General features: G+C 46.9%; 1 protein-coding gene across 2 annotated transcripts in view; it reads right to left on the bottom strand.

Moving 5' to 3' along the window:
* The window catches only part of SNX29 (sorting nexin 29), a 609,178-nt gene that overhangs the window by 574,897 nt on the left and 12,461 nt on the right, over window positions 1-21,820 (bottom strand). For both annotated transcript variants that reach the window (XM_030924514.1, XM_030924515.1), the window contains exons 2-3: window positions 10,380-10,441; window positions 6,629-6,681 (exon numbers count right to left, since the gene is read on the bottom strand). In XM_030924514.1, coding sequence (XP_030780374.1) covers window positions 6,629-6,681; window positions 10,380-10,441 — 115 coding nt within the window. The remainder of the gene's footprint in view (window positions 1-6,628; window positions 6,682-10,379; window positions 10,442-21,820) is intronic.

The following is a 21,820-nucleotide window of genomic DNA, read 5'->3' as shown; positions in this document are numbered from 1 at the left end:
GGCTCAAGCCTGTCATCCCAGCACTTTGGGAGGCCGAGACGGGCGGATCACAAGGTCAGGAGATCGAGACCACCCTGGCTAATACGGTGAAACCCCGTCTCTACTAAAGAATACAAAAAACTAGCCGGGCGACGAGGCGGGCGCCTGTAGTCCCAGCTACTTGGGAGGCGGAGGCAGGAGAATGGCGTAAACCCGGGAGGCGGAGCTTGCAGTGAACTGAGATCCGGCCACTGCACTCCAGCCTGGGCGACAGAGCCAGACTCCGTCTCAAAAAAAAAAAAAAAAAAAAAAGTAAATGAAAAAAAAAAGTGGAAAAAAAAAAGTAAAAAAAAAAAAAAAAAAAAAAGGTAAACGTAGCCTGGGCACGGTGGCTCACGCCTGTAATCCCACGACTTTGGGAGGCTGAGGCAGGTACATCGCTTGAGGTCAGGAGTTTAAGACCAGCCTGACCTTGGCTGGGCGCGGTGGCTCAAGCCTGTAATCCCAGCACTTTGGGAGGCCGGGACGGGCGGATCACGAGGTCAAAAGATCGAGACCATCCTGGCTAACACGGTGAAACCCCGTCTCTACTAAAAATACAAAAAACTAGCCGGGCGAGGTGGCGGGCACCTGTAGTCCCAGCTACTGCGGAGGCTGAGGCAGGAGAATGGCGTAAACCCGGGAGGCGGAGCTTGCAGTGAGCTGAGATCCGGCCACTGCACTCCAGCTCGGGCGACAGAACAGAACAAGACTCCGTCCCAAAAAAAAAAAAAAAAAAAAAAAAAAAAAAAAAAAAAAGACCAGCCTGACCAACATGGTGAAACCCCGTCTCTACTAAAAAATACAAAAATTAGCCAGGCCTGGAGGCGCGCACCTGTAATCCCAGCTACTAGGGAGGTTGAGGCAAGAGAATCGCTTGAACCCGGGAGGTGGAGGTTGCAGTGAACGGAGATTGCACCCCTGCACTCCAAACTGTGCAACGGAGCAAGGCTCCATCTCAAAAAAAAAAAAACTAAATACAATTAAGTAATAAATTTTGACTCTCTGCCATGGCCAGAGGACGGCTCTGAGCCTGAAATCTGCACACTGTTTTAAAAAGGAGAGGCATTAGAAACATTTTGTTTTTATTATTTTGAACAAGCTGTCATTTTTGTAAGTCAAAAATGATCCAGGCCAGATGCAGTGGCTTTGCCTGTAATCCCAGCACTTTGAGAGGCTGAGGCGGGTGGATCACCTGAGGTTGGGAGTTTAGGACCAGCCTGATCAACATGGAAAAACCCTGTCTCTACTAAAAATACAAAATTAGCTAGGCATGGTGGTGCACACCTGTAATCCCAGCTACCTGGGAGGCCGAGGCAAGAGAATCGCTTGAACCCAGGAGACGGAGGTTGTGGTGAGCCAAGATCACGCCATTGCACTCCAGCCTGGGCAACAAGAGTGAAACTCCATCTCAAAAAAAGAAAAAAATTTCCTTGAAAAAGTAGTGAAAAGCAGAACGGATGCAGGGGCTCACGCCTGTAATCCCAGCACTTTGGGAGGCCGAGGTGGGTGGATCACGAGGTCAGGAGATCAAGATTATCCTGGCTAACACGATGAAACCCCATCTCCACTAAAAATACAAAAAAATTAGCTGGGCATGGTGGTGGGCATCTGCAGTCCCAGCTACTCGGGAGGCTGAGGCAGGAGAATGGCGTGAACCCAGGAGGCAGAGCTTGCAGTGAGCCGAGATCACGCCACTGCACTCCAGTCTGGGTGACAGAGAGAGACTCCATCTCAAAAAAAAAAGAAGAAAAAGTAGTTAAAAGCTTTAAAAACAAAAGGAGAAAAAGGATAGATGGCTGGATCAGAGAGAAGGGGAAAGCATGTGAGGCCTCCAGGCTGTGTTAAGGATGTGGGTCTTTCTCCCAAGAGCAAAGAGAAGGCAGCTGGGAGGTTTCAAGGGAGCATGAGGTGAGGGAATCTGCATTCTGCATTCGATGTGGTAGAAGCAGAACAAGAACGAATGGGGAGAGCCCAGAGCTGCAGCAGCCATCCTGTGAGATGCTGGTGATGGGGACTGCAGGTCAGCAGAGGAGCTGGAGGGAAGTAAGTGGATTTGACCTCAACTCCAGGGCCGGGTCAGCTACCAGGGGTGAGGAAGGGAGGCAACTCATCTATCTTGTCAGTCCTCCTAAGTTATTTTTAAATGTTCGCTGACTTTCCCTCTTGAGATTCAACTTTCTTCTTTTTTTTAATTATTTTTTTGAGACGGAGTCTCACTCTCTCACCTAGGCTGGATTGCAATGGTGCAATCTCGGCTCACTGCAACCTCTGCCCTCTGGGTTCAAGCGATTCTCCTGTCTCAGCCTCCCGAGTAGCTGGGATTACAGGCGGGCACCACCATGCCCGGCTAATTTTTTATTTTTAGTAGAGACGGGGTTTTGCCATGTTGGCCAGGCTGGTCTTGAACTCCTGACTTCAAGGGATTCGCCTGCCTCAGCCTCCCAAAAGGCTGGGATTATAGGCGTGAGCCACCACGTCCAGCCGAGATTCAACTTTCTCACAGAATAGGGACAATGATGTGGCCTTTCCAACATGAAGGTGGTGCCACCTTTAACCAAGTACATTTCCAAGGTAAGACCAGGTCTCTGATATTAAGAAGGAATCCCCCTGGGGTAGAGGAGAATAATTTTTTTTTTTAAACCCAGCCTCAAAAACAATTTAGTCACTAAATAGCACATAACAGAGAAAGAACAAATCATGGAACTCTAGCCCTTCCAAAATGTCTAATCTAGGCTATGGCATTTTGCCTCTCTGAATCAGTTTTCTCATCAGTGAAAAAGGGATAGCCCAGGCACAGTGTGGCTCATACCTGTAATCCCAACATTTTGGGAGGCCAAGGTGGGAGGATCACTTGAGTCCACAAGTTCGAGACCAGCCTGGGCAACATAGTGAGACCCCCCCCCCATCTCTACAAAAAATACAAAAATTAGCCAAGTATGGTGGCTTGTATCTGTAGTCCCAGCTACTCAGGAGGCTGAGGTGGGAAGATCTTGAGCCTGGGAGGTTGAGGCTGCTATGAACCATGATCACACTACTGCACTCCAGGGTGAGTAACAGAGGAACACCCTGCCTCAAAAAAAAAAAAAGAAAAAAAGAAAGGATAATACTTCTGCTCCTTCTGAGGACTGAGAATCAACATAAATAAAATGTAGCAAAGGCAGTCACAAACTATAACTATTATTATTACTTTTTTTTGAGAGACGGAGTATCGCTCTTGTTGCCCAGACTGGAGCAATCGCGGCTCACCGAAACCTCCACCTCCCAGGTTGAAGCGCTTCTCCTGCCTCAGCCTCCCTGCCTAGCTGGGATTACAGGCATGTGCCACCATGCCTGGCTAATTTTGTATTTTAAGTAGAGACAGGGTTTCTCCACGTTGGTCAGGCTGGTCTCAAACTCCTGACCTTAGGTGATCCTCCCGCCTTGGCCTTCCAAAGTGCTGAGATTACAGGCATGAGCCACCATGCCTGGCTATTATTATTATTATTATTATTAGAGACAGAGTCTCTGTCTATTGCCCAGGCTGGAATGCAATGGCACGATCATAGCTCACCGCAGCCTTGAACTCCTGGCCTCAAGCAATCCTCCTACCTCAGCCTCCCAAAGCAATGAGATTACAGACATGAGCCACAGTGCCTGGCCTATTATTAGTAATAGCAAGCAGCATACTCCTTTTAGCCATAAACGACAGTTATCACAGAAGGAATTAACTTTTTCAATTCTACTACAAAACATAACATTTTCTGTAACAAAGGTTATGGTAGCAAATTCTATTATATAGGTTCAATATTCTTTATCCAAAATGCTTAGGATCAGAAATGTTTCGGATTTCAGGTTTTTCCACACTGTGGAATATTTGCATTATATACTTACCAGTTAGGTGAGCCTAATCCAAAAATCCAAAATCCAACTGACTTCCATTAGCATTTCCTTTGAGCATCATGTTGGTATTCCAAAAGTTTTGGATTTTGGGGCATTTTGAATTGTGGGTTTTTGGATGAGGTATACTCCACCTGTGTAAGAACACGTTAACCTAACATTCAGAGCAGGGTTGCCTCTCTCAGGAAGCAGACAGCATGGTAATGAAGAAAAGTGGTCAAGAAGTCATGGCTACTTAGACACACACACACCACACACACCCATACTCACACATAAACACAGACAAACCAACCCGGCCAGGCAAGAGGAGTCTTTCCTAATTACCTCTGCATCCCAGGCCTGGAACAGTGATTGCACTGGAAGCTTTGGTGTCCAGCAGAATCACCTGGGGATCCTGTTGAAATGCAAATCCTCAGCAAGCTCCTCAGCTTCAGTCATTCACACACACACTCACGCACATATACACATCCTGCTCCAATACAACTAGGACAGGACTTAGACAATGCATCATTAATCAATAAGCCTCCCAGGTGATTCTGATGCAAGCGGACCTTGGATCCCTGGCCAAGGCCAGGCCCCACAGTAGACCCTCAGGAAGGACTAAATTGATCAATGAGTCTAATGATTTAATGCCACGAACATACACTGAGAATCTAATGTACGACAGGCACGTAGTGCTTGTGTAAAACACTGAGAAGCAAAATTTTAACAAATAAATGGAGAAACACCCTTTCGGCCTTCCAATCTCACAAGCTTCGTGGTGGCACAGATATTTGAACACCTGACTAGAGTACAATGTAATACACACACTCATCCAGCTAACAAATCTTTACTGAATGCTTCTAGGCACTAGAGAAACATCTGTAAACAAGACAGCAAAACATACCTGCCTGCACAGAGCTGACATTATAGTGACAGGATAATAGGCAAAATTAAAAAGTCGAATGTGTATATAGTCAGTTGGATGGTGATACGTGCAATGTAGAAAACATAAGCAGAGAAGGCACGGATAATAGGGTGCATCATTTTAAATCTGTGCCAGTTTTGAATCATCCACATGGCTCTATTCCAGGAAGGTCTACATGCTTTGCTCATGGCTGTTAAAAGTTTACAGTAGGAAAGGACAGAAAAAGGAACGATGGACACGGGAGGGTGGGCTACGGTGAGAGGGTGGGGGACATGAACAATTTCCAGGACGAGATGAACGTTGAGCAAGCAAGTTCCCTTCCCTTTCCTTCCCATGCAGGAATGCCCCTCCTGCCACCCCAGGGGCTGCAGAGCACAAATTAGCTCTGACTGAGCTCACAACGCATTTGCAGCAAGGACTGGATGCTTGTGTGTCTCCTACCTTTGCCAAGCCCTACGGGTCTCCTTCCAGCCAATGTTATCAGCTTATGCCATGATGTCAGCCTTTCCTGGGTCATGAATGTCAATGGCCATTTTTAGGAATTTTTTTTTTTTTTTTTTTTGAGATGGAGTCTTGCTTTGTCACCCAGGCTAGAGTACAGTGGCACAATCTCGGCTCACTGCAACCTCTGCCTCCTGGGTTTAGACAATTCTCCTGCCTCAGCCTCCCGAGTAGCTGGGATTACAGGCGCCCGCCACCAAGCCCGGCTAATTTTTTGTATTTTTAGCCGCACAAATCAAGCCTCAAGGGGTTGCACCATCTTGGCCAGGCTGGTCTCGAACTCCTGACCTCGTGATCCCCCTGCCTCGACCTCCCAAAGTGCTGGGATTACAGGCATGAGCCACTGCACCCAGCCAAATTTTATTTTTTGAGACACAGTCTCACCCTGTGTCACTCTGTCACCCAGGCTGGAGTGTAGTGGCACGATCTCAGCTCACTGCAACCTCCACCTCCTAAATCCTTAATTTTCCCCAAAATTAGCCTGGGTTCAAGCGATTGTCCTGCCTCAGCCTCCCAAGTCTCTGGGACTACAGGCGTGCACCACCACACCCAGCTAATTTTTGTATTTTTAGTAGAGACGGGGTTTCACCATGTTGGCCAGCCTGGTCTCGAACTCCTGACATCAAGTGATCCACTTGACTCGGCCTCGCAAAATGCTGGGATTATAGGCATGAGCCACCGTAACTGGCCCATTTTTAGGAATTATTTTTTATCATGAAAGGAACACATGATCACAATAAAAAACGTGAAAAATACCAGACAGCAATATTCCCAGTATTCTTACCCCTACTGCTACCTTAGGCCACATTTCAGTGTGTTCTGGCCAGAATGGCTATCTAACATAGCTAGGACCACTCCATATACATAGAATTTCGGATCCTGCTCTTTTTACAACATATGCCTTTTTACTATATATGTAATTTTTAAATCACTACCCATGCATTTTTCTGTTGAAAACAAATTCCATATAAACATTACTCTTAAGGGCTATATAACATTCCACCCCATTAACGCACTATATTTTATTAACCATTTCCCAATTACTGGGTATTTAGGCATCCAAGTTCTCATAATTATTAATTACCCTGAAAATAATTTTATATGGAAAGGTATCTTGAGTAATTCCCTCCGAATAGATTTCTAGAAAGAGAATTATGGAAAATGTGGAGTGTTGGAGATGAGCAGTCACCGCACAGAGAGTCCACGGTTGACTCAAATTTCAGCGCTGCACCTCTCCGCTGCAGAGGCAGAGCACAGAAGCCGGCCGCCTTCTGCCGCCTTTTCAAGCTCGATGGTCAATGGTTTTAGAAGCGACATATTTACCTGCTGTCTGAATCCGAGGCGATCTCCTTTCTCCCTCCAAAGCGGATCTGGCACTGCACAGAAAAAGAAGCTGCTGAGATCAGCCGCTGGGATGCGACACTCAAAACGTCACACAACAGCCCACGTAGGGCTTAAGGGTCAGGGAGGGGACACGGGACCAGAAGCTCTGCACGTCAAGTGAGGACGTCCCTGTCCCCTGGGTATCAGCACAAGACTTAAGAAGGTGCACACCCCAGCCTTGAAGCTGCCACTTAAAGGAAACCCTTATCTCCCAGTTGTACAAAGGCAAGCCTTGTGGGAAAACATTGCTAAGAGAAAAACAAAAGCACACGGCCATCTGTGCATTATCCAGGAAGCTACTCCTGCCTGTCTGCAGCTGACTGTCTACCACACAGAGCTCTTCGCGGGAGATAATTACAACTTCCACAAACCTGTACTGAATGGGTCCCTTTGGACGAGCCCCAGAGTTGTCCTGACTGGCTATGACGTTACAGCAGCACAAATCAAGCCTCATACGAGTCATCTGGTTGTGTGGAATGACAATTGACTGAGGGTGGGTAAAAATGAAAGCAGGCTACTTCTTTTCTTTTTTTTTATTTTTTATTTTTATTTTTTGAGATGGAGTTTCACTCTTGTTGCCCAGGCTGTAGTGTAATGGATCGATCTCAGCTAACCGCAACCTCTCCCTCCCGGGTTCAAGCGATTCTCCTGCCTCAGACTCCCAAGTAGCTGGGATACAGGCATGTGCCACTATGCCTGGCTAAATTTTGTATTTTTAGTAGAGATGGGTTTCTCCATGTTGGTCAGGCTGGTCTTGAAATCCTGACCTGAGGTGATCGCCCACCTTGGCCTCCCAAAGTGCTGGGATTACAGGCATGAGCCACAGCACCCGGCCCTGCAGGCTACTTTTTGAATTGGTAAAATTAAAATATAGATAACATAAACTTTGCCATTTTAACCATCTTTAGGTGTAAATTTCAATTCACGATGTTGAGCAACCATCACCATTATCCACTATTCTAATTTTCTTTAAAAAAAAAAGAAAAAAAATGGGGTCTCACTCTGTTACCAGGCTGAAGGGTAGCAGTGCCATCATAGCTCATGGTAACCTTGAATACCTGGGCTCAAGCAATTCTCCCACCTCAGCCTCCCAAGTAGCTGAGATTACAAGCATGTGCCACCAGGTCCAACTCATACATTTTATTTTTTGTAGAGACAGGGTTCTCACTATGCTGCCCAGGCTGCCCTCATACTCCTGGCCTCAACATATCCTCCTGCCCCAACCTCCCAAAGCACTGGGATTACAGGCGGAAGCCACCATGCCTGGCCTACTACTGTCTTTTTTTTTTAAAGGTATAGAATCTCTGCTACGGGTAGCAGGCTTGCAGGGTTCCTAAACTTATTATCAGTACTACTACATTGTGTGTGTGTGTGTGTGTGTGTGTGTGTGTATCTGTGTGTGTGTATGTGTATACGTGTGTGTATATATATAATTTTAAATGATATATTTGTCAAAACACATGAAACTGTACACTTAAAATGCTATATTTTATTATATATAAATTAAACATCAATAAAATTTATTTTTGAAAGTCATGCAAAAAAGTCATATGCAACACTTTAACCCTCAAAATAACAATAATAATAATAATAATAATAACAACAGCAGGCTAGGCGCAGTGGCTAACGTCTGTAATCCCAGCAGTTAGGGAGGCCGAGGTGGGGTGATCACCCGAGATCAGGAGTTCAAGACCAGCCTGGCCAACATGGTGAAATCCCACCTCTAGTAAAAAATACAAAAATTAGCCAGGTGTGGTAGCACGCACCTGTAGTCCCAGCTACTGAGGAGTTTGAGGCAGGAGAATCACTTGAGCCCAGGAGACAGAAGTTGCAGTGAGCTGAGATTGCGCCACCGCACTCCAGCCCGGGCGACAGAGCTAGACTCCATCCAAAAAAAAAAAAAAAGCAGCAGAAGCTCTGGACATAAGGTTCACTTTATTCCTCTCTAACTGCTACCTTTAAAGTGGTTCATCTTGCCTCCTCATCTTATTCTATTTTCCATTTCTGCAGCAAAGAAAGAACAAGCTAATAACATGGGCTCCAGATGTTACCATGTTAACAGAGGACCAGGCTCTGTCCAGGCCCTTTACCTACTTTAACAAGCCAATTCCCTCAGAAGCCATACACAGATTAAGTGACCCAGTTACAGAAAAGCAGAGAGATGCTCAGGGAGGGTGCGTGAGCTGTCCCTGTACATACAGAGCTGAAGAAGTAAAGCTGGCCTTTAATTCCAGCTACGTCGGAGCAGAAAGCCTGTGTCCCTCCTACCACACAATGCCTCAAGGCTTACATAGATACTGCATTCTCTGGCTCACTTCAATACTCAACATACACCCCATCCACATGTGGTGGCATGCACCTGTAGTCCCAGCCACTCAGGAGGCCAAGGTGGGAGGAATGCTTGAGCCCAGGAGTTTGAGGTTACAATGAACTATGATGGTACCACTGTGCTCCAGCCTAGGCAACAGCAAGACCTTATCTCTAAAAAATAAAAAAAAAAAATTTAACACACACCCCTATTACAGTACTTACCTCCCTATAGTGTAATTACACACATAATTATAACTGTCAACTGCCCCTTCCAAAAAGTGAGCTCCTAGAATTCCCAGATTTGGATCCTAGCTCTGCCACTTACTAACTATGACGCCTTGAGCAAGTTATTGGATCCCTCTGAGTTTCAGTCTCTTCAGCTGTAAAATGAAACCAACTGCAGGAACTATAATCTCACAGTGTTGTTGGAAGGATTAAATATAAAGTGCTTAGCATAGAGCCTGGCACACAGTGGAGGTGTGATCAGTGACAGCTAACAGTAGCATGCATCTGGTACTTGCAGCAAGCAGATTCCAGTCTCACATCCAAGCTTGTTTCCAAGCCCGGCCAGAGTCAAGCATCAGAAACAGCATCACATCAATCACAGCAAAGCCACCTGGAGTGTCCACACAGCTGGGCCAGCAGCAGAGGACCCCAGGCGTGGCCTCCTTCCTCCTTGTCCTAGCCTTCTTGTGCTCAGGGGTCCTAACTCCAAACCACCACCTCTGCACCCCTCAGAGCTGCCCTCAAACACAACTGCTTGGAAATGAGACAATGAGACTTTGAAACCCACATCAATGCTGGGTTTTTTTTTGTTTTTTTTTTGTTTTTTTTTTTTGAGACAAAGTCTCACTCTGTTGCCCAGGCTGGAGTGCAGTGGGGCAGTCTCGGCTCACTGCAACCTCTACCTCCCAGGTTCAAGCGATTCTCCTGCCTCAGCCTCCCAAGTAGCTGGGATTACAGGTGCCTGCCACCATGTCCAGCTAATTTTTGTATTTTTAGTAGAGACAGGTTTTCACCATGTTGGCCAGGTTAGTTTGGAACTCCTGACCTCAAGTGATGCGGTCACCTTGACCTCCCAAAGTGCTGGGATTACAGGCATGAGCCACCGCACCCAGCTCAGTGCCTTTCTTGAAGGGACATCACTAAGGATGAGGGTCCTCTAGAGGGCTTTCGAAATTCAAGACACAGGACTTCCTCCAACCCAATTCTGACCGTGTTCACTGCTCTATCATTTCCTGGGGAAAATGATTAGATCGCTTCACTGTTCCCAGGTATAAAGTGGGAGTTAGTCTGTGTATGTTATAGGGAAGAAATGGCCTACATTAATTATCTGACACTATTACTAGACCAAAAAGGTAAATGTGTGCTTTCTGCTTACCTGTTTCACTGCATCCAGCAGTCGCTCCAGCAGAAATTGTCTTTTGTCATTGTTCTGTGATCCTAAAATGCAATGAGGCTTAATTAGTTCTCGTTGACACTCGGACACAGCTGTCCCCAACTAGACCAGTCCTTTACTACTGATCTTTAACAAAATCAATAGCACGACTAGGTACCAATAATCTGTATCATTACAATGAAGTTTGGCTATTGCCTGTTACTGCATCAAAGGAAAACACGTAAACTAATTTTCCCCAAATCTGAACAACATGACTACAATGGTCTAAAGGTTTCTCAACCCTTGGCACTACTGACATTGTAGGATGTTCAGCAGCATCCCTGGCCTCTACATACTACGTGGCATTAGCACACACAAACCCCTGAGTTATACCAAAATGTCTCCATGTAATGCCAATGTCCCCTGGGAATCAAAACTGCCCCCAGTTGTCAACCAGCAGCCTGAAATAAAATATAAGTTTCCCAGTACAGCGGGAACTGCTCACTGGCTGTTCTCACTATCATCTCCAACATCCTTCTCCCATGCCACCTTCAGCAATCCAAGCTGTAAAACCTGATTACTCCTCTTCTCAGCAGCTGAGGTTGAACTTAAGCGGTCTGGCCAATGAGAAGACAGCAGAAGTGCACTGGGAAAGTTCTGGGAAAGTCATTCATTTCTGATAGAAAGAAGAGCTATGAAGGGCATCATTCTGTCCTCCATCCTTCATGCCTCAATCATAGACATGTTGGGCAGAGCCCGAGTAGCATTTTGCCACCATGAAGTCATGAGCCTGACAGAAAGACCTAGAGAATCACAAAGATACCAGCCCTGATATCACTGAGTTGGTAAGCCAAGACTAGAAACAAGCTCACTCTCACAAAATAAATAATCCTATTTGTCCACACCACGACACATTGGGCTGTTACTTGCAGCCAAAAGCATTCCCAACTGACACATATGACATACGCTGAACTTCCATTTCAGAAGGTCTGGGGAAAGGGCACTTGAAAACACCAGGCGGACAGTTGTCAGGGCCACGCCTGATCTCCACAAGAGGCCCAGTGACTCCAAGCAAGATACGAAGCCATGGACTATGATGCAGCAGTCACAGAGCACACTGACTTCAAAGGATACTGGAATGCAGGTTATAAGGGCAGATGCTCCACACTGCAGGCGTTGAATTGCCATCAGGCTGCTTCTGTCTTGGGCAACTCTACGTGGGCTGCACCGGGAAGTAGGAGCAGGCCATTATCTCAGAGATGGTCAGTGATTCCTCCAGGTCAAGCCAGGGCCAGCTGGTTGATAACAACCACCACCACGTGCTGGGCGCATCCTACATGCCAGGAACCAAGTTGAGCACTATGGATGCAATATCTCCCTTCATCTTCACATCCACCCTACAAGCCAGGATCCCAAACACAGATGGGAAAGCTGAAGCTGGGAGAAGTCAATTGACGGTGTGTTGATCCACCCAGGATTTATTTAACTTCTAGCGTGTGTGAGGCAATGTTTTAAGAGCTGAGGACATAGGAGTTAAATGGTGTAAAAGAGCCATCTTCTCATGGAGCTAAAAATCCTACTAGAAGGCCAGGCACAGTGGCTCACGCCTGTAATCCCAACACTTTGGGAGGCTGAGGCAGGCAGATTGCTTGAGATCAGGAGTTTGAGACCAGGTTGGGCAACATGACGAAGCCCTGTATCTACCAAAAAACAGAAAAAATTTAGCAGGGCATGGTGGCACACAGCTGTGGTCCCAGCTGTTCACAAGGCAGAGGTGAAAGGATCACTTGAACCCGGGAGGCAGAGATTGCAGTGAGCTGAGATCGTGCCACTACACTCTGGCCTGGGTGACAGAGTGAGATCCTATCTCAAAAACAAAAACAAAAAATAGTATAAAAATAAACTAATCAATGAAAAAGTGTTAAGAGTCATACTAGGAAGAAAAAACAAAGACAGTGACGGGATAGGGAGGAAGCAAGAAGGACTGCTTTAGCCAAGGCAGCCACTGAGGGCCTCTCTGCACAGGTGACATGTGAGCTGAGCCCTCTATAAAGAGAAGGAGCAGCTATGGAAAGATAGGGCAGGCCAGTGTTCCAGACAGAGGAAGCAGCAAGGGGAGAGGCTCGGAGGTAGGACAAGCTTGGCTCTGGTCTTCCAGGACTAGAAGGAAGTTTGCTGTGGTTTGAGCAAAAAGCAAAAAAAAACGGAAGGAAAGATGAAACAGGCAGGCAAAGACCAGTCACACAGGATCGTGTGGGCCATGATAATGGGGTTAGACTCTGTTGAAATTTTAATACTAATTGGTGGAACAGTAATCCTGACTCAAGACCTCTAAAGCCTGTGTTAGGACCACGATACCAAGGATCCCGCCTTACCTCCAGGCCTAGTGATGAAACCAGTCAGCAGACACACAGTAAAACAACTGACTCTTCAAAAAAATACCATTAGTGTTTTTTTCTGGAAGAGGTTTCGATCAAGAATAGCCTGGACACCATTCCCACCAGCCATGAGGCATCTCAAGGCATTGCTCAGGATGGCTATAGACCCATCTGGCCAAGGTCCTCCGACACCTCTTGACACCTGTCTCTATCAATCAAATGCTCTTTGTTTCAGAATCCAGGGTTTGGATTCTGGTCTTCCCTCCCTAACACCAGAATAGAAAAGTCAGGCTTGCTTTCTTCCTTTTTCCAAGTATGAGACCCGACAGCTCTACCTGCCCTTCAGCAATGCCAACTGGAAACTTGACAGGGTTCCCTGCACTGGAAATGCCTTTGCTATTTTTTTCTCATCATAAAAGCAATTCATGTAGGGAAAAAAAATAGAATAATAACAAATCGGGAAAAAATGTACAAAGAAAACAAAAATCTCTTTCATCTCCCTACTGATAATTTTGTAATGCAGTTCTTCTCAAACTTTGATGTCCACACAGATCTCCTGGAGATCTTGCTAAAAAGCAGCCATTTGTTTGCTGGCGTTTTTTCTGAGACAGTAACTCTTATCACCCAGGCTGGTGTACGTGGCACAATCACAGCTCTCTGCAGTCTCAACCTCCTGGGCTCAATCGACTCTCCTGCCTCAGCCTTCCGAGTAGCTGGGACTACAGGCATAGGGCACCACTCACAGATAATTTATTTATTTTTATTTTTTATAGAGACGGAGTCTCACGAGGTTGCCCAAGCTGCTCTTGAACTCCTGGGCTCAAGCGATCCTCCTGCCTCCCAAAGAGCTGGGATAATAGGCGTGAGCCACCGCGCCCAGCCAAAAAGGCAGATTCTGATTCAGGAGATTGCGAATGGGGCCTAATTCTGTGTTTCTCTTTTTTTTTTTTTTTTTTTTTCTGAGACAGAGTCTTGCTCCGTTGCCCAGGCTAGAGTTCAGTGGCACAATCTGGGCTCACTGCAACCTCCACCTCCCAGGTTCAAGCAATTCTCCTGCCTCAGCCTCCCGAATAGCTGGGATTACAGGCACGCACCACCACGCCAAGCTAATTTTTGTATTTTTAGTAGAGACAGGGTTTCCCCATGTTGGCCAGGCTGGTCTTGAACTCCTGACCTCGTAATCCACCCACCTCGGCCTCCCAAAGTGCTGGGATGACAGGTATGAGCCACCGCGCCCAGCCAACTCTGTGTTTCTCATAAGCTCCCAGGTGAGCTAATACTGCTGACTCCCTTCACACTTGAATAACAAAGATTCAGCACCTACCCTTCCTGAAATGCACAATGATCCTCGATGTCTTTTTTTTTTTTTTTTTTTTTTTTATAGAGTATTTTGCCCTACTGCTTTTTCTGGATGAGATGTCAGCAACCTCCTCTGCCTTACTCTGCAAAGCCTCTTTTCATGATGGGATGAGGGGAAGAAAAGAAAAACCTGTTCTTTATATAAAAACTACCCGAGGTTGTGCAGGTCTCAACCCAGAGGCTCACACTTCCTGGCTGTGATCTCTCTCTGCAGGCAAGAAGCTCTCAAGTGAGATAATCTTGACCTCAGAAGAGGCAGCTGTGGCCAACTTAGCCCTGAATGAGCTTAAGAGAAAGGGGTCGGCCGGGAGCAATGGCTCAAATCTATAATCCCAGCAACTTTGGGAGGCCAAGGCGGACGGATCACATGAGGTCAGGAGTTCAAGACCAGCCTCAGGAACATGACAATAATGCCATCTCTACTAAAAATACAAAAATTAGCCAGGTGTGGTGGCGAGCGCCTGTAGTCCCAGCTACTCAGAAGGCTGAGGCAGGAGAATCACCTGAACCTGGGAGATGGAGGTTGCAGTGAGCCAAGATTGCGCCAATGCACTCCAGCCTGGGCAACAGAGTGAGAGTGTCTCAAAAATAAATAAATAAATAAATAATGAGAGAGAGAGAGAAGGGGGTTTACTAGGCTGCAGGGAGCACAGGTGGTCTGAGGACCACTTATCAACTGAGAGGAACAGTGGAGCGCACTGAGCGGGAAGTCACAAGGCCTGACCTCTCATCCTGCCTGGCCCGCTTGCTAGCCATGTGACAGGGACAGTCACTTCCCTTGTTTGGCCACTGGTTTCTGCATGAGATCATGCTCTCCTAGCTCTACAGTCTATGGAGACTCTGCAGAGACAGGCAGGCAGAGCAATCGATGCTACCAGTCTCCTTCTTACCTTCTCCCTTTGAATCCAGTGGAGACTACAGCACCTCCGCCAGGGCCCAGAAGAATCTGCCAGCTTCAAATGTTGCCGCCACTCAGAGAGAAGCAGGAAGAATGTGCCCACCTACTGAGTCCCAACCAGAGGCTAAGTCATTAAATGACCTATTAAATCCTTGACAAAGAAGGAAAAGTGGCTCCATTCAGTAGAGAGGACTGCGACTCAGAGGAAAATACCTTTACAGGACTAGACCCATGGGAAGTGGCCGAGGAGGGATTCACTTCCAAGTCCATGGGATCCTGGACCTGCCAGCTGCTAAGCCCTGCTCACCCTCGACCTCCTTCACAACCTGCAGCAGTGGCCCACTGCAAATTCAGCAAACACTTCCAAATTCAGCAAACACTTCGCCACATAGGAGCGATCAAACCCCATCTTCCTGCTTCCTCATCTCCAGGGGCAGCCCCCAGCCAGCAACCAGGTGAACAAGAATAGGCTTCTTTTTATTTCTCATTTAGATCATCATCAAAATGAAAACAGAAAATGGAAAGGCACCCGAGGGAATACCTCCAGGGGTTCACAAACCTGTCTGAGACATGCAGTCAGCTGACACCCCCTAACTCTACTCAAAAACCTCATGTGCATGGGAAAGTCAGTCACCTACTTGGGTCTCTCTTTGTTTTCTTGTTGTTGTTGTTTGTTTGTAGGTGGAGTCTCGCTCCTGTCGCCCAGGCTGGAGTGCAATGGCACAATCTCGGCTCACCGCAACCTCCGCCTCCCAGATTCAAGCAATTATCCTGCCTCAGCCTCCCAAGTAGCTGGGATTACAGGCGCCTGCTACCACGCCCAGCTAATTTTTGTTTTTTTTAGTAGAGACGGGGTTTCACCATGTTGGCCAGGCTGGTCTCAAACGCCTGACCTCAGGTGATCCGACTGCCTTGGCCTTCCAAAGTGCTGGGATTACAGGTGTGAGTCACCACACCCGGCCTTTGTCTTCAATGTTTAGAACTCTCAGGATCTAATGTTTAATGTTTATAGTCCTTTGAGTCCTACATTAATTTTTACCACAAACCTCTAGCCTTCTACCTGGGGTCGCCATTCAACCTACAGTGACCTCCTGGAGAGAAAGAGCAGAAATTAAGAACAGGATAGCCCGGGTTAGAATCCTACTCTACCAGCCATGTGATCATGAGCAAGTTACTTAACCCCCCTGCTTCACGCTCACCAGAGAACCTACCTCTTCGGACGATGAAATGAGGGAAATTGTATTGTGCACCTAGAATAGTGCCTGGTATATACCAAGCATTTAATAAAATTAGCTATCATTATCATCATTGTTGGCAACTCTTACACCAAGGTATCAAGACCTCTGGCTCCCAGAAGTCCTTTCAACTAGCTACCTTCTCTCCAAAGCCCAGGGAAAGCAATTCAACCCAGGCCTCTGTGTTTGCTGCCGTGGGAGATGAAAGGGTGAAAGAGGACCCCTGGAATGTGGAGAGGAGAAAACAAGCAGGATGCAACCAGGCATTCCGGCTATATTCCTTCTTTAACCTTCGCAACCCTGGAGCTCCAAGTAAACTGGTTCCCATTCCACAGAGGTCAAGCCCCTTAATCAAGGCCACACAGATACACACACACACACACACACACACACATATATACACACACATATATATATTCACACACACGTATATACACACACATATATATACACACATATATACACACATATATATACACACACATATATATATACACACACATACACACACACATACACACACACACACACACACACATACATATATATATATATTTTTTTTTTTATGAGATGTTGTCTTGCTTTTTTCGCCCAGGCTGGAGTACAGTGACTCCATCTCTTCTCATTGAGGCCTCCACCTCCCAGGTTCAAGCAATTCTCCTACCTCAGCCTCCTGAGTAGCTGGGATTACAGGTGTCCCCCACCACGCCTGGCTCTTTTTTTTTTTTTTTTGTATTTTTAGTAGAGATGGGGTTTCGCCATGTTGGTCAGGCTGGTCTCAAACTCCTGACCTCAAGTGATCCACCCACCCGGGCCTTCCAAAGTGCTGGGATTACAGGCGTGAGCCACCATGCCTGGCCCGTGCAGATATTTAAATAGTGGTATTTTGCTGCCTCTCCATGTAGCGCAATGGAGGCAACGTCATGCTAGACATTTCCCTGCTGAGATCCTTGTAACACATTAAGCAGGTACAAGCGAGAAAAGAAAAAGAGGGCAATGCTCTCTGAGTGCCCTCTGTGTGCAAGGAATTCTGCCCCAAGGGCACACAGTCAAGCAGGTGCTGCATTGGAGGCTGAGCCCTGCTATCCCTAACTCTCAAGCAAGTGCTCCTTCCACACACCACACTGACATCCTGGTGGGGGCCAGGGCAGACTCACTGAACAACTGGGAACCTTAGCCACGCTTGCAAAACTGGGAAGGACCAGAACAGGAAATCTATAGAGACAGAAGGCAGACAGGTGGTTGCCAGGGGCTGGGGCGGTAGGGGGATGGGGAGCTACTGCTTAATGGATATGGAGTTTTATTTGGGTGATGAAAATGTTTTGAAACTAGACAGAATGCTGATTGCACAACAATGCAAATGTACTAAATACCAGTGAACTGCTTGCTTTAGAACAACAGTTAATTCTTTGTTTTGTGAATTTCACCTCAATTTAAAAAAAAAAAAAATTAAGAAATGGAGTCTGGTTCTGTCACCCAGGCTGGAGTACAGGGGCATGATCATAGCTCACTGAGGCCTCCAACTCCTGGGCTCAAGCAGTCCTCCCACCTCAGCCTCCCAAGTAGCTGGGACTACAGGCATGCACCACCACACCGGGTTAATTTTGTATGTTTTGTAAAGAGAGGGTCTCACTACGTTGCTCAGGCTAGTCTCAAACTCCTGGCCTCAAACGATCCTCCTGCCTCAGTCTCCCAATGTGCTGAGATTACAGGTGTCAGCCACCACTCTTGGCCCAATATTTTTATGAGAAGGACTGCAACTGGTAGATGTTGGCTGAGAAAATGTTCCTATTCTAACGAACAACTACAGGAGGATTCTCCCAAGGGCTAGACAAGGCAACTGCACGGAGAACCCAGTCCCCATATTAAATCACACAGCAGAAAAGCTACTCCCGGCTGGGTGAGGTGGCTCATGCTTGTAATTCCAGCACTTTGGGAGGTAGAGGCAGGTGGATGACTTGGGGCCAAGAGTTTGAAACCAGCCTGGCCAACATGGTAAAACCCCCGTCTCTACTAAAAATACAAAAAAATTGGCCAGGTGCAGTGGCTCACGCCTGTTATCCCAGCATTTTGGGAGGCCTAGTCAGGCGGATCACCTGAGATCAGGAGTTCGAGACCAGCCTGGCCAACATGGTTAAACCCCATCTCTACTAAAAATACAAAAATGACCCAGGCGTGATGACAGACACCAGTAATCCCAGCTACTTGGGAAGCTGAGGCAGGAGAATCACTTGAATCCAAGAGGCGGAGGTTACAGAGGGCCAAGATTGTGCCATTGCACTCTAGCCTGGGCAACAAGAGCAAAACTCCATCTCAAAAAAAATAATAATAATACAAAAAATTACCCAGACGTGGTCGCAGGCACCTGTTAGCCCAGCTACTCAGGAGGCTGAGGCTGGAGAATCACTTGAACCTGGGAGGTGGAGGTTGCAGTGAGCCGAGATCACACCACTGCAACAGAGTGAGACTCCATCTCAAAACAAAATAAAATGAAATTTTAAAAAATTAATTTACATATATTTACATTTATATATATTTATACTTTTATAAAATAAAATTAATAAATGTAATAAAAACCATGCCTTGCTTCCAGGGGCCCCTCCTGCACCCCAATCTCCCCCTACCTGGCATGGCTCTTCCTTCATGAGATGGCAAGTCTCACAGCAAAGGCCCTCTGTGACAGCCACCCCTGCCTCAGTTGCTGTTCCTAGCTCTGGCCCTTTTGCTCTCATTTTCTTCAGCCCACACTGAATTTTCTATGCAGTGGCTAGAGCATCTGGAAGCGCAGATGAATACATAATAAATGACTTACTAGTATTACAGGATACACACAATGATGTTATGTGATTCATTCAATGCGCCCTGCAAAACTGCAAAGAACACGGCATTTCTCTAAGCCCTGCATGTGCATCTGTGATGGGCTGCCTCACATGATTTGTTTCTGATTTTCACTGAACCTGTACCTTTAGCATACCCTAGAATGGCGGTCAGCAAGCTTTTTCTGGAAAGAGTCCCGCAGTCAATATTTCAGGCTTTGTGGGCCAAAGGGTTGTTGTCACTACCCAACTCTGCCACTGCAGGGTGAAAAACAGCCATAGATAATGTATAATGAACAAGTCTTGGGCTGGATTTAACAGCCCACTGCCCTGGCAGAAATAATGAAGGATGGCAGGTTAAATATTAAAACAATAGTATCTGTGTTAGTAGACCTTACAGCCACCGTGCAATTAGATGGTTAAACGTGAGAGCTCCCCAGCAGGCTGTAGACCAGGCCCACATCATAATCACGCTCCCATCTCCCCTCACCATCTAACCAAGGCCCCACATACAGAGTCTTGCAGGGAACAAGGACATCATCAACCTGTTGTCACTGCAGAATTCATCCTCAGTTACACTGGCAGGCATCTAGGATGCCTGGCGCTACCAGCCCAATGATGACTTTAATGTTGTGGCTATTGTCTAATTCCCATCCCACCCCCCAAAATCCACAACCATTCCAAATAAAGAAACTGAAAGAAAGAGAAGTAAAAGAGGAGGGGGCAGAAAGGGCTGCCCAATATACGCCCGGGGCACATACAAGACCAAGAGGGACCCCTGAAATGCCCAAGGGGTCAGGCGGGGCATAGAAATGAGTGGGGTGGGCTGGCAAGGCACAGATCACAAGAGCAGAGCAGGTGCCCCTCTCGAGATGACAGCTGCTACCCAGTACTGGCAGACAGTACCTCACAGCAATACCAGTAATTGCCCCGTCTCCTGGTTTTTCAAGAGAGGCTGAAAATCCAGATTTTTTGTGTCAGTTAGTTGGCCCCTAATTACACTCTTGTTAGAACAATGTTCCAGCCAACTCGGCATGAACCAAACACAACACATCTGGGGCCAGGTCTGCCGCCAATCTGCCATACTGAGACATACGTTTAACCCTCACATCTATCTGGAAGGTGGGGGCTGGCCACCCTGGTGAAACAGACAAAGGAACTCAGGCTAGGAGACATTGATCATTTGCCCAAAGAACAGCTCAGAGGTGACAGACCCGACATTTTACCCCAAACCTTGTACCTTCCAACCTTCACAAAACCAGGCTCACTCCTTGAATGGCTCAATCCTGGCACAGAAAAGGGCTCCGTCATCAAAGTGCCACCAAAGAAAAAACAACCTCCAGACGGCTGACTCAAACGGTTACCTTCTCAGAGAAATCTTCCTGCAGAGGGTCCCGCAAGGGGCACACTGCTCTCTCCCCACATAGTGCTCCCATGGCCCTGCAGTCCTGCCATAGTGCTGGTGTAATCCCTGTCGTGGAAGGGATTATGCATTGTGAGCTCTCCAGGATAGACGGGAGTCTCATGAACTCTTCCATCACAGAAGGAACTCAACAGCTGTTGAATCTAGATTCTGGTGCAGTTCACTTCTGTGGCTCCCCAAGTGGCTACTTTAAATAAAAAGGACCAGGACTGGCCAGGACACAGCAGCCGCCTCATTCCTGTCATGGGCAGAGCGAGGTGGTGGTTTTATCTGCTCTAGCCTTAGCACACGCACAGATGAAATGGACAATCGTTCTTCCCCAAAGTCAGGGCGCTGGTTCCCAGTATTGTAGGGTGAAGTGGCACAGGTGGCCCAGGACAAAAGCACACACTATCTGCCACCACACAATGGAAAAAGACAGGCTCTGCATGCAGACAGATGGGCTCAGGCCATCCATGTGGGCTTATGGTGTCTAAGATCGATGACAAAATAAATGAGCAAAGAATGGGGACCATCAGTTTACTCTAGAGCAGGCCAGGCGTCATGGCTCCTGCTTGTAATCCCAGCACTTTGGGAGGCCGAGGCAGGCAGATCACTGGGGGTCAGGAGTTAAAGACCAGCCTGGCCAAAACGGTGAAACCCCGTTTCCACTGAAAATACAAAAATTAGCCAGGCATGATGGTGCTCACCTGTGATCCCAGCTACTGGGAGGCTGAGGCAGGAGAATCACTTGAACCCAAGGGGGTGGAGGTTGCAGTGAGCCAAGATTGCACCACTGCACTCCAGCCTGGGCGACAGAGTGAGATTACATCTCAAAAAAAAAAAAAAAAAAAAAAAAAAATTACTCTTGAGCAGGGATTGGCAAACATTTTCTGTAAAGAGCAAAACAGTAAATATTTATATTTTAGGCTCTGCAGGCCATACATTGTCTGTTACAGTTACTCAATTCTGCCATTGTAGCCTGAAAGAAACCACAGACAATAGTAAATGAATAGATATGGCTTTGTTCCAATAAAACTTTATTTGCAAAACAGGAGGCCAACCCAGTTCACCAGTTCTTGCTCCGGAAAAAAAAAAAACAAAACACTAACATGGCAATGTGCAAAAACTTTAAAGAGACAAGAGGCCAAGCACGGTGGCTCACACCTGTAATCTTGGCATTTTGGGAGGTAGAGGTAAGAGAATTGCTTGCGCCTAGGAGTTTGAGACCAGCCTGCATAACACAGTGAAACACCGTTCCTACAAAAAGGTTTTTTTAACCGGCCAGGCGCGGTGGCTCACACCTGTAATCCCAGCACTTTGGGAGGCCAAGGCGGGCGGATCACAAGGTCAGAA

Source organism: Rhinopithecus roxellana, chromosome 20, assembly GCF_007565055.1.
Source record: "Rhinopithecus roxellana isolate Shanxi Qingling chromosome 20, ASM756505v1, whole genome shotgun sequence".
Classification (NCBI taxonomy): Eukaryota; Metazoa; Chordata; class Mammalia; order Primates; family Cercopithecidae; genus Rhinopithecus; species Rhinopithecus roxellana.
The sequence above is the reverse complement of the archived record's forward strand: the minus strand, read 5'-3'. Positions and strand labels throughout refer to the sequence as shown.